Here is a 13,847-nt window from a genome sequence, read left to right as displayed (position 1 = left end):
ATGCCAGAATGCCTCCTGTTGTCTTCTACAAAGCGTGGCACATTATTTCTTGACTTCTTAGCTCAGGTTGGTGATTTGTATTACTTTTTGGGAGGTGTGTATGGATTTTCATCTTCAAATTATAGCTTCAAAATCTTCAATTTCAGTCCTTTGGTAGGTGAAGCCAAGTGCACCTAGTAGTAGAGCTGTTAAGTTTTCAGAACAATTTGCAAGGTTTCTTTCCAGTTGCCTTCTTACTGACTGAAGGAATTAGCTATTGCAGAGAATTTAGGATTTGTGTGCTCTGCTATGTGAAAAAACATGTGCTGCTTAATTTTTTCAGTTCCTTTTATCTCTCCTGACTTGAAGAATTAAATCAGAGGATTCTGCACCAGAAAATGAAAGTGGGAAGCAAACCAAAACCAGAATGGGAGCAAAGGTTAGATGCAGCTAGAGAGAATACCACACTGTACAAGTGAGAAATGGAGAGAGTGTTTGTGCATTGCAGGACTCAGCTGCCTGATTTACTTTTCTTGTTCTGAACACTGGGAGCATGATAAATTGTTGAGGGCCTTGGGATTAAAACAGCATGGTGGATTTAAAAGAGCAAGTGCCCAAGTGCAGCAAGTGGAGAAAGAGGGAAATACCCAAAGAACTTTCTGAAGCAAAGAAGTTGACTACATTCAGCACAATGATGGTGGTCATGGAGCTAGCAGAAACACCCTAAAGTTTGCAAAAAAACCCCAAACCATTAAGTTGTAGGTATGGGGAAACATACATTTGCTTTTAGTGTTTTTATCTAATACTCTGTATGCCTTGTAACTTTGGGTGGAATAATAGTGCTTTATTTGGGAAAAGCACAAGCAAGTTAGCTGTTGCCATCAAGTGGAAAAAGAGGAAAGGTTATGATGTCACAAGCAAGTCAGTATTTTCTTTTCAACATGTTCAATGAAGAAGAGGGACTTGCAGCTTGGTGGTGGCAGCAAGGAGTGTCTGGTCCAATAACAAACCTGGTTGCTTGGGAGGTAAACTTGAGTGGGGATTAAAGACTGAAAAGATCAACTTCTTCAGTTGCAACTGTGACAGTCAAGAAGGGATGAATGCTTTCTGTCACTGGAGTTTTTCCTCTGTGTACTGTTAAGGCCAGCTGAACAGTTTCATTGTCTAGCAAATATTGTCCTCAAGGGATAGTCTCCAGTCCTATTATAATGATGTCAGCTGTTGGCAAACTGCACTTGATGGAGAAACTAACTTCTTCTCATTTATATCCTACATAATGATTCTGGTTATTTTTGATTCACTTCTGTGCCTGCAGGAAGAGAATCAGTCAGTGGATTGAGGCGCTTTTTTTTTTTTTTTTTTTTGTTCATGCTAAAGTTTAAGATCCTTCTTTTGTTCCTAACTTTACCCACTCATTTAAATGAGATATGCACATTTTCTAGTCCAGACATAGGCTTTCCTAAATGTGAAATTCAAAATGTAGTTCCAAAAGTGACACATTCCACAGATTCAGCTTGTGGTAGGTATGGTAGTGAAAAAGGGGAACTCCATGAAATAATACAAGATCCTGATGTAGTGCATTCAAAGCATGATACCTATTGAATGAATCACCTGAAAACCAGATCACTTTAGAAGAACAAGCTATTTATCTTAACTGACAATAAAAACTAGTTATACTCAGAACTGAGTAGCTTTATTTGGCTTATTAACTGGACAGCAACTGCATGGATTTAGATGGGATTTAGAAGTGGGATGATATAAATTTGGGAGAATAAAAAAGGAGAATCCTAATTTCCAAACAGTGTATACTGTGCAAACATGTATGGTTACAGTACGTATTATTATTGAAGCATGGAAATACCCTAATGTCTTTAACTAACCTGACCTGTCATCAGTCATTTTCAAGTAGACTTTATTCCATTCAAGAAAGGCAATATCACAAAGTAAACCCCAAAATAACCAAGTTATGAACAGCTGCCCTGCCTGATTCACAGAACATGAAGGCCTGTCATGTTAAGTTCATAGGCCATTCAGTCTCTTCATATGGTAACCAGTGCTCTGAGCTTCTCAGAAATTAAATATGAGAAGCCTGTGGTGTTGTGCTATTCATTCAATTTATCAACTATAGGTTTTCAAACACCTGTAACACCTTTCTCCAGGAAGATGCCATTATTTTTGTCATGTGTTACTGATTTTACTTCTGACAATTATTTTACTTTTTAAATTATTTTTATTTCTATCAGGGTATTTTAGGTGCAGGAATGCATCCCCACACCCACAGATGTCATTTAGTGCTGAAATTCAAGCACTCTGTGCCTACAGACAGAGATGACACCCACTCACAAGGAATATTTATGCAGCTATCTGGGCAAGGCCAGAACTGTGAACATACCTCATCCTCAGGAACATTCTGGCTTAGTGTTCTTAGCAGCTGCTCTGAGTCATAACAGGCAGACATCCTAAAAGGTTTCACCGTGCTTCGGGGCAGGGACTGGTTGTATCTCCATAGCTGAAAACCTTATGAGAATAAGGAAGAAAATGGGGCTCTGTCATAACCCTTGTGGCAGGAGAAAATTGACTGCATCAGCCTGAAAACAAGGGAGAATCAGAGAAGGAAGAGTTCTTTCTTTCTTAGTTCAGATAGTAATGATCCCCAGGGCTCAAAAGGCACGCGCGTCACTTGTTTTCTGCCCTTGCTACAGTATCTCCGAAGTTGAAGCCAATATGTGTTGCATGATTTTTTCCCACTTTTTCTGCCTCCAGGGGTTGAATAGAGTGTGTAGTCTAATATTACATTTTTCTAGGCAGAGGGGAGATGACATAGAGTGGATTCTTTCTTAAACATGTGTGCTCTTGGTTATATGTTAGAGAAGATTTATACCCAAAGAGGAGCTTTATTAATTCTGTTATATGCTATCCCAAACCTGACCACAAAGCCATTACAGAGAATGAGGGTGTAATGGGTTTATGTGACAAGATTTTGGTACTGGGCAGATTATAGGGGTGGCTTCTGTGAGAAGCTGCTAGAAACCAATGCCAGCTGGTTCCAAGATGGACCCACTGCTGGCCAAGCCCAAGGCCAAGACCATCAGCAACAGCAGTAGCACCTCAGGGACAGTATATTTAAGAAGGGAGAAAAGGGAGAAAAAACCTGTGCAGCTGCCGACAGAGAGACAGGAGTGATGATGTGTGAGAGAAACACTCTGCAGGCACCAAGGCCATTGAAGAAAGAGGGGTAGTAGGTGCTTCAGGTGCCAGAGCAGAGACTCCCCTGCAGCGCATGGAGGACCCCATGCTGGAGCAAGTGGATGCCTGTAGGAGGCTGTGACCCTGTGCTGGAGTAGGCTCCTGGAAGGACCTGTGGCCCTGTGGAGAGAGGAGCCCACACTGGCAGGACTTGTGACCCCTTGGGGGACCCAAGCTGGAGTAGTTGGTTCCTGAAGGACCTGTGGAAGGGACCCATGCTGGAGCACCTGGTGAAGAACTGCAGCCTGTGGGAAGGACTCATGTTGGAGAAGTTCATTGAGGACTGTCTGCCATGGGAGAGACTCCAGGCTGGAGCCAGGGAAGAGTGTGAGGAGTTCCTCCCCTGAGAAGGAAGGAGCAGCAGAGACAATGTGTGATGAGCTGACCACAACCCTCATTCCCTGTCCACCTGTGCCACTGAGGGAGAGGAGGTAGAGAAATTGGAAGTGAAGAAGTCTGGGAAGAAGGGAGGGGTAGGGGGAAGGTGTTCTAAGATTAACTTTTTATTTCTCATTACCCTACTCTGATCTGATTTTTAATAAATTCAGCTCATTTCCCCAGGTTGAGTCTGTTTTGCCCATGACAGTATTTGGAGAGTGATCTCTACTTCTCCTTATCTTGACCTATGAGCCTTTTGTTATATTTCCTTTCCTGTTCAGCTGAGGAGGGGGGTGATAGAGGAGCTTGGTGAGCACCTGGTGTCCAGCCAGCATCAAACCACCAGGGTGGGATAGGCAGTATTTTTTAATATTTGCAGTTTTGTAAAAGTTTATGGTTTTTTTTCATAGGATTTTTGCACAAAAAGAGGTTTGTATAAACGGGAGCAGGTCACTATCTGCTGGAAGAAAATTAAGCCTATTTGCCATTGACATATTGTAGAAAGTACTAGATTGCACACACTTTTATACAAGTCTTGGGAGCAGCCACTGCATTCTTCTAAATTAAAAGCTGGTGTTTGGTTTCTGGATAGTCTTCTTCTGCCCCTGAACTGGGCACCTGCCCAGGAAGGGATTTGAAATGCTTACTTATTACAGGCTACATTTCCATAAAGATGTGTTTGGATGGGCCACTGCAGCTCTCATGAACAGTCATGCAGACCACTTCTCTTTCCCTTACATATTCTGTGGTGGAAGCCACCTAATTCTGTTTGCTGTCTCATGTAATCCTTGTTGCAATTACAGCAGCTGTGTGTATGATGACGTGTTGAACACTGATATTACATCAACATTTCATTGCAATGGGGGCTATCAGAGAAGTTTCTATAATTTAAAATATTTTAGGTGGAATAGAGAAGACATTCTGAGACATTGCCGTGTGCCAGCTCTCAGAACTATTAAGAGACTACAACCTGATAAGATCTAGGAAATTTTGGCACATGGAATGGTGAGTGTCACTGAAAAATCATTGTGATAGTAAATACCAATATTTTAATGGAGACAACAATACTATGCATGGAATATGTGAGTATGCACTGCCAGTGTCAAATATATATATATATAATAAAATATATTTATATATAAATATATAAATATATAAATATATAAATACATAAATATATAAATATTTAAATATATAAATATAAAAATATAAATATATATATATCTTGACTCTAGGTTTATCCTCCATACTACTTTCCCATGGGGAATCTTGATAATGGGAATGTACAAAGTTATCATTAATAATAGTGAATTTCATTAATAAAGTCACTGTCAGTACATGCTTAGGATATAGGTGAGTTACATGGTGTATCACTATCATTGTGTGTGGGAACCAGTAACATATATTAAAAATTTAAATGATTAATCATATTCCAAACACAGCATTAATATAGTTAACACAAATATTATGTGTGAGACAGAATAATTTGTTTTTTAAAAAAACTTTGTTTCTGATCAAGTAACAGAAGAAATATCATTTATCATGTCACCTTTAACTTAGAATCAAGTCTTGCAAGTTTGTGTAAATTAATTGGAAACTGATAAGACTTTTGTGCAACAGGTGTGCAATTAAGGCACAACAAAAGAGGGCTTACTACACTCAGAATGTCATTTGGAAGTTTTAATTGCCTTTGCAAGCTAGGGGAAAGTTCATTCTGAATGTTTTACTTATCTTCTAGGAACCATAATTATGTCAGAAGAATTGCAAGATGCTTTAGATAATATCTATGATGCTAGAATTCCAAAACTATGGTTTAGGATTTCCTGGGAGTCAGCTACTTTAGGATTTTGGTTTACTGAGCTTCTTGAAAGAAACCAGCAGTTCAGCAGTTGGCTACAGGATGGCCGACCAAATCAGTTCTGGATGACAGGATTCTTTAATCCACAGGTAAGACTGACGGATCTTTCTAACTCCTGTGTAACAGTTAAATTAGACCTTGAGAGAACTTCAAGGTGACTGAATCATGACTATACAAAATGTAATCTAAATTCATTTTTTAGCACGAATTTAGGATAAATTAACCTCAACATCTATTGAAGACATTTTTTGTTAGACCAAAATAACTTTACTGAAATAATGGAACACATCTTCTGGTTGCTTTCACTATGTTGTGGAAATGAGGTAAACTTGTCTTTTCACTTTTCAGTGTTTCTTTCCTTTTTCCCCTTCCTCTGTTATGGTAATCTGTTTTTAATTCATTTCATAAAAATCTCTTTGAGTATGAAACAAGGTAAATTTCAAAACTTTGACTTAGGAAGAAGAGATTTGGACTTGCTCTCAGTCCTTGCAAATCACTTCATTGAAGTAGAAGGTTTGTTTTTTATACCACCCCAGAATTGTGCCAGACTTGGTCTGCAGAGACTTATAAAAAAAATACAGCCTCTTGGCTGCACCATCTAAAATAAAAACCTGGCACAAAATGAAGCACACAAAAGGGAACAGTGGAGAGCAGAGTTAAAAGAAGTAAAGTATACGTGCCTAGATGATGTGTAGTTTCTTTGCACAGCTATTCACATTCATTAAAGCTTTTTATGATTCACAGATGTTTGTGGGAAGTAGGAGCTGTGGAAGTGAGTCATTGTAAGAGCATCCAGCCAACAGGTTTCTGTGAAGCCTTAGCAAAAAGCTATTTTAAAGATCTATTTTAATCTTGGTACTTGTTAGTAATGCAAAAGCTAGCTGAAACAGCTGCCTAGAATAGAGAAAGTGACAGTGGCCAATATTCTCTAGGACTACTGCTGGGAAATATCCATCTGTCATCTATCTTGTCTGTGTCAGCTGTCTGCTGTTACCACTTAATAGCATGGAAGTGTGCTCAGAGAATCCCTGAGCAAAGGGTTCCCAAGCAAAAGTATGAGGGAGAGGAGCAGGAGTTTTAATAAAATGATTATGCTTCCATACTTGCTTGTTAGCAACACACCGATAGTAACACTATAAAATATTCCTAAGTAACTTTTGCAGTGATCAGATTTATGCAACCCTAATAGACTTTTGATTTTTGTGGTATTTGCTTTTGCACTACAGATGAGCAAGAGCTGATACAGATTTTGTACTGGCCATTTTAGCTGGCTTTTTTGTGCTTTGGGGTTGTGTCAGTTCTGAAATTTTGTGAGCCCAAACTGAGGATCCTGTGAGTTTTTTTGATCCATCTATCTGTATTTCTCAAAAGGGCTGCCACATAATCAGAGTAGAATGTCCCCAAACAAGTTGTGATTTAGTAGACCATAATGAATGAGAAAGCCTCCAGGAATACAAAAATTAAACTCCTCATAATATGTAGTTCTGATAGTCCCTAAATAGAGAGTGTGCAGAGAAAAAAAACACAACCAAATGAATAAAAAAACGCAAACCACAAAACCGAACCAAACCAAACCAAAAAGAACACAACAAAAACAAACCAAACAAAAAACCCCACACAAACGCAAGAATGAGATCTGCTTACTTGATTAAAAAATCATTGTGCTGACAAATACAAGCTTAAGAATCAGATGTTTATTGTTATTGTGTTCATTTTCTGCAACCCAGGCGGTGGGAGTGGTTCATTCTACAAAAATAATCACCTAAGCAAAGACTCCTTTTCTACTTAATTAACTATTATTTTGTTAGTAGTCATATTGCTGTGGTTAAATATCAGCGTTTCATATGTTAAGAGAATTGATTTTCACCCTCTCGAGCAAGTTGAGGTGATGAAGTGTTAGTGTTGCAGTCATAATGGCTTGTTTGTACTACCTGAGAAATTGTCAGAAAAATCCTTTCATTTGTGAGATTAAATGAAGCTCCCAAGTAATTTGTAATTTGCCTACCTGCATAGATCTCACTTTTTGCTTTATAATCAATGGATAAATGCCATGGATAACACAAGACTATAAGGCAGATTTATAGCACTGGAAGAATGAGGCATTCTGGCAATAAAAAAATAATGTAGGATCTGACTCTGCCTTCTCTTGGACTGTTTATACACTAGGATAAATTCTGTAATTTCACTGAAGTTAATCTTTACTTACAGTGACACAAATGAGCACAGGCTCAGGCTGCTATGTAAAAGAAACCTGGTTCCCTGTCTGTCTCTGCATGGGGCCAAGTTAACTGGGGTGAACAAAACAAGAAATACCGTGAATTTTCTTCCTTCCTAGAAGTTAATCTGTTGTTACTGGGTTTTTTTCCCCTCAAAAAACTTGTCACTATGCATATCTCGTTTCTACCTCCCAATTTCCATATTGCTACTGATAGTGTTTTATTGTTTCCTTGCTTGCATCTCTGTATCCAGTTGCTGTCACTTGTCCTGTATATGGATTTTAAGCCCTGTGAGGCAGAGCTGTCTTTCTGGTTGTATAGGATTTAGCATAATCAACCCTCAGCCTATTTCTAAGATCCTTAGATGCCAAAGCAATGTGAATACTAATATGAATATGAAGCACAATGCCTCAGTTCCTCAGTGTCCACTTAATTCTAGTAAACCTGCCATAATTTTCTTGCTCTAGAAGTTGCAAAACAAGTGACAAACAAGGAACCTCCTAAGCAAGGTAAAGGAGAGAATATGATTGTGAAAGCAATACACTTAATTGACTTCCATATTTCTTGTCATAGCTTCCATGGATGCCTGCTTCTCCTTCATGACAAGGTTCGGAGTTAGTTGACAAGGGTTGTTAGAAGGCAAAGGGGAAAAGCCTCAGTAGCCTTCAGTGAGCAGGCCAGGGAAAAGGTGAAGAGAGAAGAAACATTTTTCCCTGTTTCTGAAATCTCAATGTGCACACTTCTCCCCACCCCCAACCCCTCCTGAAACAAACAAACAAAAAAGAACAACAGAGCAAAGATTACCAGAAAGCAAAACAAATGTCTTGGCAAGTGGGCCACTATGTTCCTGACAGAAGGTTTTGGGTAGAGCCAAGCCCTCAGCCACACTGTGGCACCTCAAGCCTCTTGATTCTTTTTTGCTGTTTATTGTGCCATTCACCTGCTCTGGGATACCCAGCTGGGCCTTCAGCTGGCAGCTGTAGCCTTCAGACCCTGTCTGGGATTCATTCAAATGAGCAGGTAAGTGTAACAAGTCCCACTGCACACAGCATATACATCCTGCCATCTCTGTAGGAATGGTTTGCAGCCTAATTCTTATCCCTGAAGATAACTCAGAGCTTGGAACTTACTTTTATTCTCGTGTTTCCACAGTGCCTTTGAACTGATTCCCTTAGTACAGTCACTGCTCTGTCCTCTCCTCTTTAGGCTCTTCTTTCTTTAATATTTCAGTTTATCTGGGATCCAGTAGCCCTCTGGAGCCTTCTGTCAGTGAACACTTCATGTATTTTAAATTATTGGTACTAGCATGTTTCTACAAATTAAAATCCCACAAATTAACTAGAAGGATTCTGCTTTCATTTAATGGCATTTCTGATGGAAGAACTTGGCCTTTAATCCTGTCTCCCTTAGCTATATGCTAGAATTCTCAGCTACTTCAAATGCAATTACAATTATCTGTGCTATCACAAAACCTCTTTAAAACACTTCTCCTGAGGTCTCTGGAATCATATTAATGAGAAGCAACCAATGTCAGTCAACTGAAACATCAGAGTTCATGAATGTCATCTCATGTTCTCAAAACTTGAAGGGTATTGTGTTGCTACAAAGTGCTTAGCACATGCAACAAGTACTCTAGTCTCAGCAGCCAGGGATTTGCCCCAGCATTCAGTAGACTGACATGCTCAGGTTTCCACACCTGACTCCTCTCCCTTCATTTGGCTCTAACAGTAGCCCAACTGCAGCCATCCTGCACTGTGAATACTGAAGAAAAATTAAAATCTTGTTCAATTTCCTCATTGCTCCTGATTTCTTCCTAGATGTGCTGTTGGCTGTCTAATCTTGCACCTTGTGTTTTATTTATTCCTCTCATGGCTATGCAAATGGATTTCCATAGGATAAAGTAAGGTGTACCTCCACAGCATGTCCAATGGAAGTGTAAAGCAGTCTCTATCCCCCTGTCTCCTAGGACTGAGGTACTTCCCATGTGTGCATGCACATGGACAGTTATATGATAAAACCTAACCAGCATCTTCAGACAGGCCTGTCCTATGATAGCTTGTAACCATATAATGAGATTGTAGTTCTCTAGAACAGAGAGTGAGTTTCATTTTGTGCAGCTGAAGCGTTGTGTCTAGTTGGTGTCTACAATAGTACATCATTGTAGAGTATTAAGGCTTTGCAATGAGCAAAGTAACAGAGGCATTTCACTCTTTAATTGCATTATTCGAGTTTATACTTCCTTTGTATTTGGTAAAATGCTTCATGATTTGTGGACTGAAAACCAGTCTTGCAATGTTGGTATAAGAAAAGGTGAGTAATATAGCACATGAAACAGAAGTTTTCTTTGTGGCTTAGCAATTACCTGTATTTGGAACCTCACAAAACACATTAATCTGACAGCCTGGTAAACCTCTCCATCTGGCTGGTCGTAAAGTAGGCATGTGGGGTGAGGCGAGTTATACATGCAGCTTCTGATACAGTAAACAAGCCAATTTGATGCCTTCTTATCCCCAACACATGCACACCGAATATATAGGAACACAATACTGGGGAAATGTAGGAAACCACTGAATTTACACAACTGACTTTAGTTTTGCATGGAGATAAATTTCTGTGGGAGGAGGTTTTATACTTCTGATGTCATTATGATATAGGGAAAAAGAGGTTGAATAGGGAAAAAGAGGTTGAAATGGTTAAGTTCAAGTATTTTAAAACACTCTCTCATATTTGATGTCCTTAGGGATTCCTAACTGCTATGAGGCAAGAGACAACACGCATGAATTTAGCAAAGGGGTGGACACTTGACAGTGTTGTTTTACACAATGAAGTGACCAAGATGATGAAAGAAGATGTTACTGGCCCTCCTCCTGCTGACATTGGTGGGGTTTACATATACGGCCTTTTCCTCGAAGGGGCAGGTTGGGACCGCAGGAACAGCAAGCTGGTGGAGTCAGCACCAAAGGTAAGGATCCAGGGAGCATGACTGACCATGGCATAATATGGTGTGCTCAGAGAACACCAGGAAGTATTTTGAGTGCCTGCAGCAGTGGTTTCACACCAGGTTTTAAGAGGTTAAAACACTAGAAGGGCTGGCAAAATAACAGAGTGTTTACCCACCAGAACCAAGCAAAAACACTTCTGCCAAAAGATGAATTTAGGATAAGCTGCATGAGAACAGACCAGATGTCAGGCTCTTTGGCTGCAGGGGCCCTAGAAGCACAGCTATGTTTGAATAGAATAGTACAACACAAGTCAGTCTTCTTTTGACTGACCAAGTGGGACCCTATCACAATTTCCAAAGCCAGGGACTGGATTTGATGACAGCTGATGTGGAGGTCAGTGTTTGGATGACTAGAAATCCCTAGCATTTGTTTTTTAATAGGAGGAAAAGTATTAGCTCTGGGCTTATGCTCATTTATCCATGTGTGGAGTTACATTTTACTGATGTGACTAAGCAGATTTAAAACCTAGCTATGGAGTAATGATTAGAAGCTGTGGTCACTGCCCAGGGAAAGCTGCCATTGTCCACATTGGTAAACTTTTTCCAAACCAGTGATAACTGTCCTGGAATTGGAGTTGATGTAATTTCTCTCTGTAGGTAAACCACTTCTGTGTCTTTTTCCAGACCAAGCCTTGCCAGCTCTAGCTTCTGGTGACAGTTGTTTGTCAAAAGACGGCTTAAAACATGGAGTTTACACAAGTGCTCTGGAGAGTTCAGCTTCATTTTGCTTTTGGCTTTGGATCCTTTCCCTTTTCTTTTTTTTTTCTTTTTTTTTTTTCTTTTTTTTTTTTTTTTTTCCCTGCCAGTGAATACCTTATATTGGTAGAAGACCTGAGGGGATCTAGTCCAGATAAACACCCAAGAGGCACCTTGTATCTTTGAAGCTCCACTGCCAGCAGTGCCAAGGCAATAAGGAGGCTTGCTAAATGCAGCTTGCCCTTTGTAGCTCCAGTCCTCTTATTCAGAAAACAGGAGATGGGTAGAGAATGAGGAACACTACCCAAAGGGGGAAAAAGGGGCAAAGGGGAAAAAAGACAATGGTATCTCTCCCTTAAAGTTAGGGCCAATGTAGTAGTGAGCACAGGACTTGTGTTCTCATGGGTGGGTCTACTGAGGTGCTGGTACTTTTGCTGAAGGTCGTCACTGAATCCAGTTCCAGGTTGTGGAGTTCAGGCACCCTGTCCTGCTTCTCTAATGCTGAGGCCCATGTCTTTTAACATTCCCAGGTGTTGTTCACAAGTCTACCTGTAGTCCATGTGTATGCTGTGAGCACAACAGCACTACATGACCCAAAGAAGCAACAAGGAAGCGTGTACTCCTGCCCTGTCTACAAAAAGCCTCGGAGAACAGATCTGACGTACATTTTCTCATTGTATCTGAAAACAGTGCAGAATCCTGATCATTGGACTTTAAGGGGAGTTGCACTGCTCTGCAATTCAAAGTAAGGACCAACAGATAGTTTTAAAGAAAGAACCACCTAGGAAGATTAATCTGCAGCCAGTAGGACTTCTGTTGTTATTGATAAAATGGTGGCTACCTTCTCCTAGGAGGACGTCAGTTAACAAGTGAGGTATAGAGATTGTGTTAATTACACATAGATGAGTTTACTCTGTTTGCAGCAAAAATTACAAATGCACTTAGCCTAGGAATATCAGAGGGAAAATAGATTAATGTGTAAAATTTGGCAACTGCTACAAAGCAAGTGAGAATATAATCAATTAGCTTGCTCATAGTGGAAACATCAGGAAAAACAGTGCTTATGATAGTGACAACTGCTCTAACTTTTATGGTGGTTCTTTTGTAGATGTTATCTTCTCTTCTTAATACAAGGCTTTTTAAAAAGATGAGATAATTATTTTTAAATTCAACTTTGTAGTTAAAAACTTGGAATCCATGGCATTATTAAAGCTGTAATGACAAGTGAATGTAACATATAGTGAAACTTCATGTTAATCTGCATGTATTACAAGGCACAGCTCCTTTGGCTTTGCATTTGTGAATTTACTGGGTGGTTTTACAAATGGATGCTACCCTTTTCTGAAACATTCACTTGTTTCTGCTCATGATCATAGAATTTGTACAAATAGCCAACTTCATTTTTGTGCAAGTAGTGGCCTTTGCACATAATAATTTCTAAACTTATATTGCATTGTAAGGAAGATGTGCAGACACAACCAGCACCGCCCCCTCCCCTCCACCCCCCACCCCGTTATTTGCTAGAGAAAAGTTTTTAAACTCTTCTCAGAGTAAACACACCTGAACACCAGTTTGACTCGATTAGTATTCCCTCCATTGGCACTAGGGCCTGAATCCTGATAACTCAAAACTCTTCACTGCTTTTTTTGGGGGTTTTTTTTCTGTGTTTTTCATCAGGTTAACACAAAAATAAATAAATAAATAAATAAATAAAAATTGGCACACAAGCTACTTCTGGGAGTAGATTCACCTGAAATGGTTGAAGTAATTTTTCTTTATTACCACCATTGCTGTCCAGCTTGTAATTGAAGACTGATTGCTACTTCTCTTTTAATAAACAGACTGCTACTGGCAGAAAATGTGTTTGGCCTTTTTCAGTAGCCCAAATTCACAGCAAAAGAAATTGTTGTTGGATGTTATGAATGAAGGTCTTGCAGTGAGTGCTTTGTTGATCACTTTTTTCCTCCTTGTGAACGCTTTCAATTTTTTGTATAAAAACTTGAATTTCCTTTCAGCTGTCTAAGAAAGTAGTTAATCCTTTCCCATAACCAGTTTTACTCTGAAGCTTGCAATTGCAAACTTCCACGAGGAAGTTTGATATTCACACTCCCACTCACAACTAAGCAGATAGTGCCAGATTTCTTCTTGGGAGACAGAGCAGAGAGGGACAGCAGGCAGACTCCCTTTTCCCACTGAAGCGGGAGCAGCATTTGTGTCACACACAGTGTCGGTGAGATTATTTTACCAAGTGAAACAACCTGTTTGAAAAATATACTCCAGGCCCCCCTGCAGTACAACTGCACATCAACCCATTTCATTGAGAATTTTGGAGTAAATTAACTTTGATCTCCTGCTGTATGTAAAATTCAAGTAAATAACATTGATGATAACTTAAAATGAAGAGCGTACTTCACATGCCCAAAGAACCCAGTACTATGAAAGCAATTCTCTAAACAGTTGCAGTTAGAAGTAA

The 13,847-nt window shown here is 39.6% G+C and overlaps 1 protein-coding gene across 1 annotated transcript in view; it reads left to right on the top strand.

Annotated features, from left to right (window-relative positions):
* The window catches only part of LOC127380409 (dynein axonemal heavy chain 5-like), a 157,763-nt gene extending 144,869 nt beyond the window's left edge, over nucleotides 1-12,894 (top strand). Inside the window, exons 74-76 of the mRNA XM_051609233.1 lie at nucleotides 5,342-5,550; nucleotides 10,418-10,639; nucleotides 11,905-12,894. Coding sequence (XP_051465193.1) covers nucleotides 5,342-5,550; nucleotides 10,418-10,639; nucleotides 11,905-12,123 — 650 coding nt within the window. The 3' untranslated portion in view covers nucleotides 12,124-12,894. The remainder of the gene's footprint in view (nucleotides 1-5,341; nucleotides 5,551-10,417; nucleotides 10,640-11,904) is intronic.
* The last annotated feature ends 953 nt before the right edge of the window (nucleotides 12,895-13,847 follow it).

Source organism: Apus apus, chromosome 2 (assembly GCF_020740795.1).
Source record: "Apus apus isolate bApuApu2 chromosome 2, bApuApu2.pri.cur, whole genome shotgun sequence".
NCBI classification, from domain to species: Eukaryota; Metazoa; Chordata; class Aves; order Apodiformes; family Apodidae; genus Apus; species Apus apus.
This window is presented reverse-complemented; position numbering and strand designations above follow the sequence as displayed.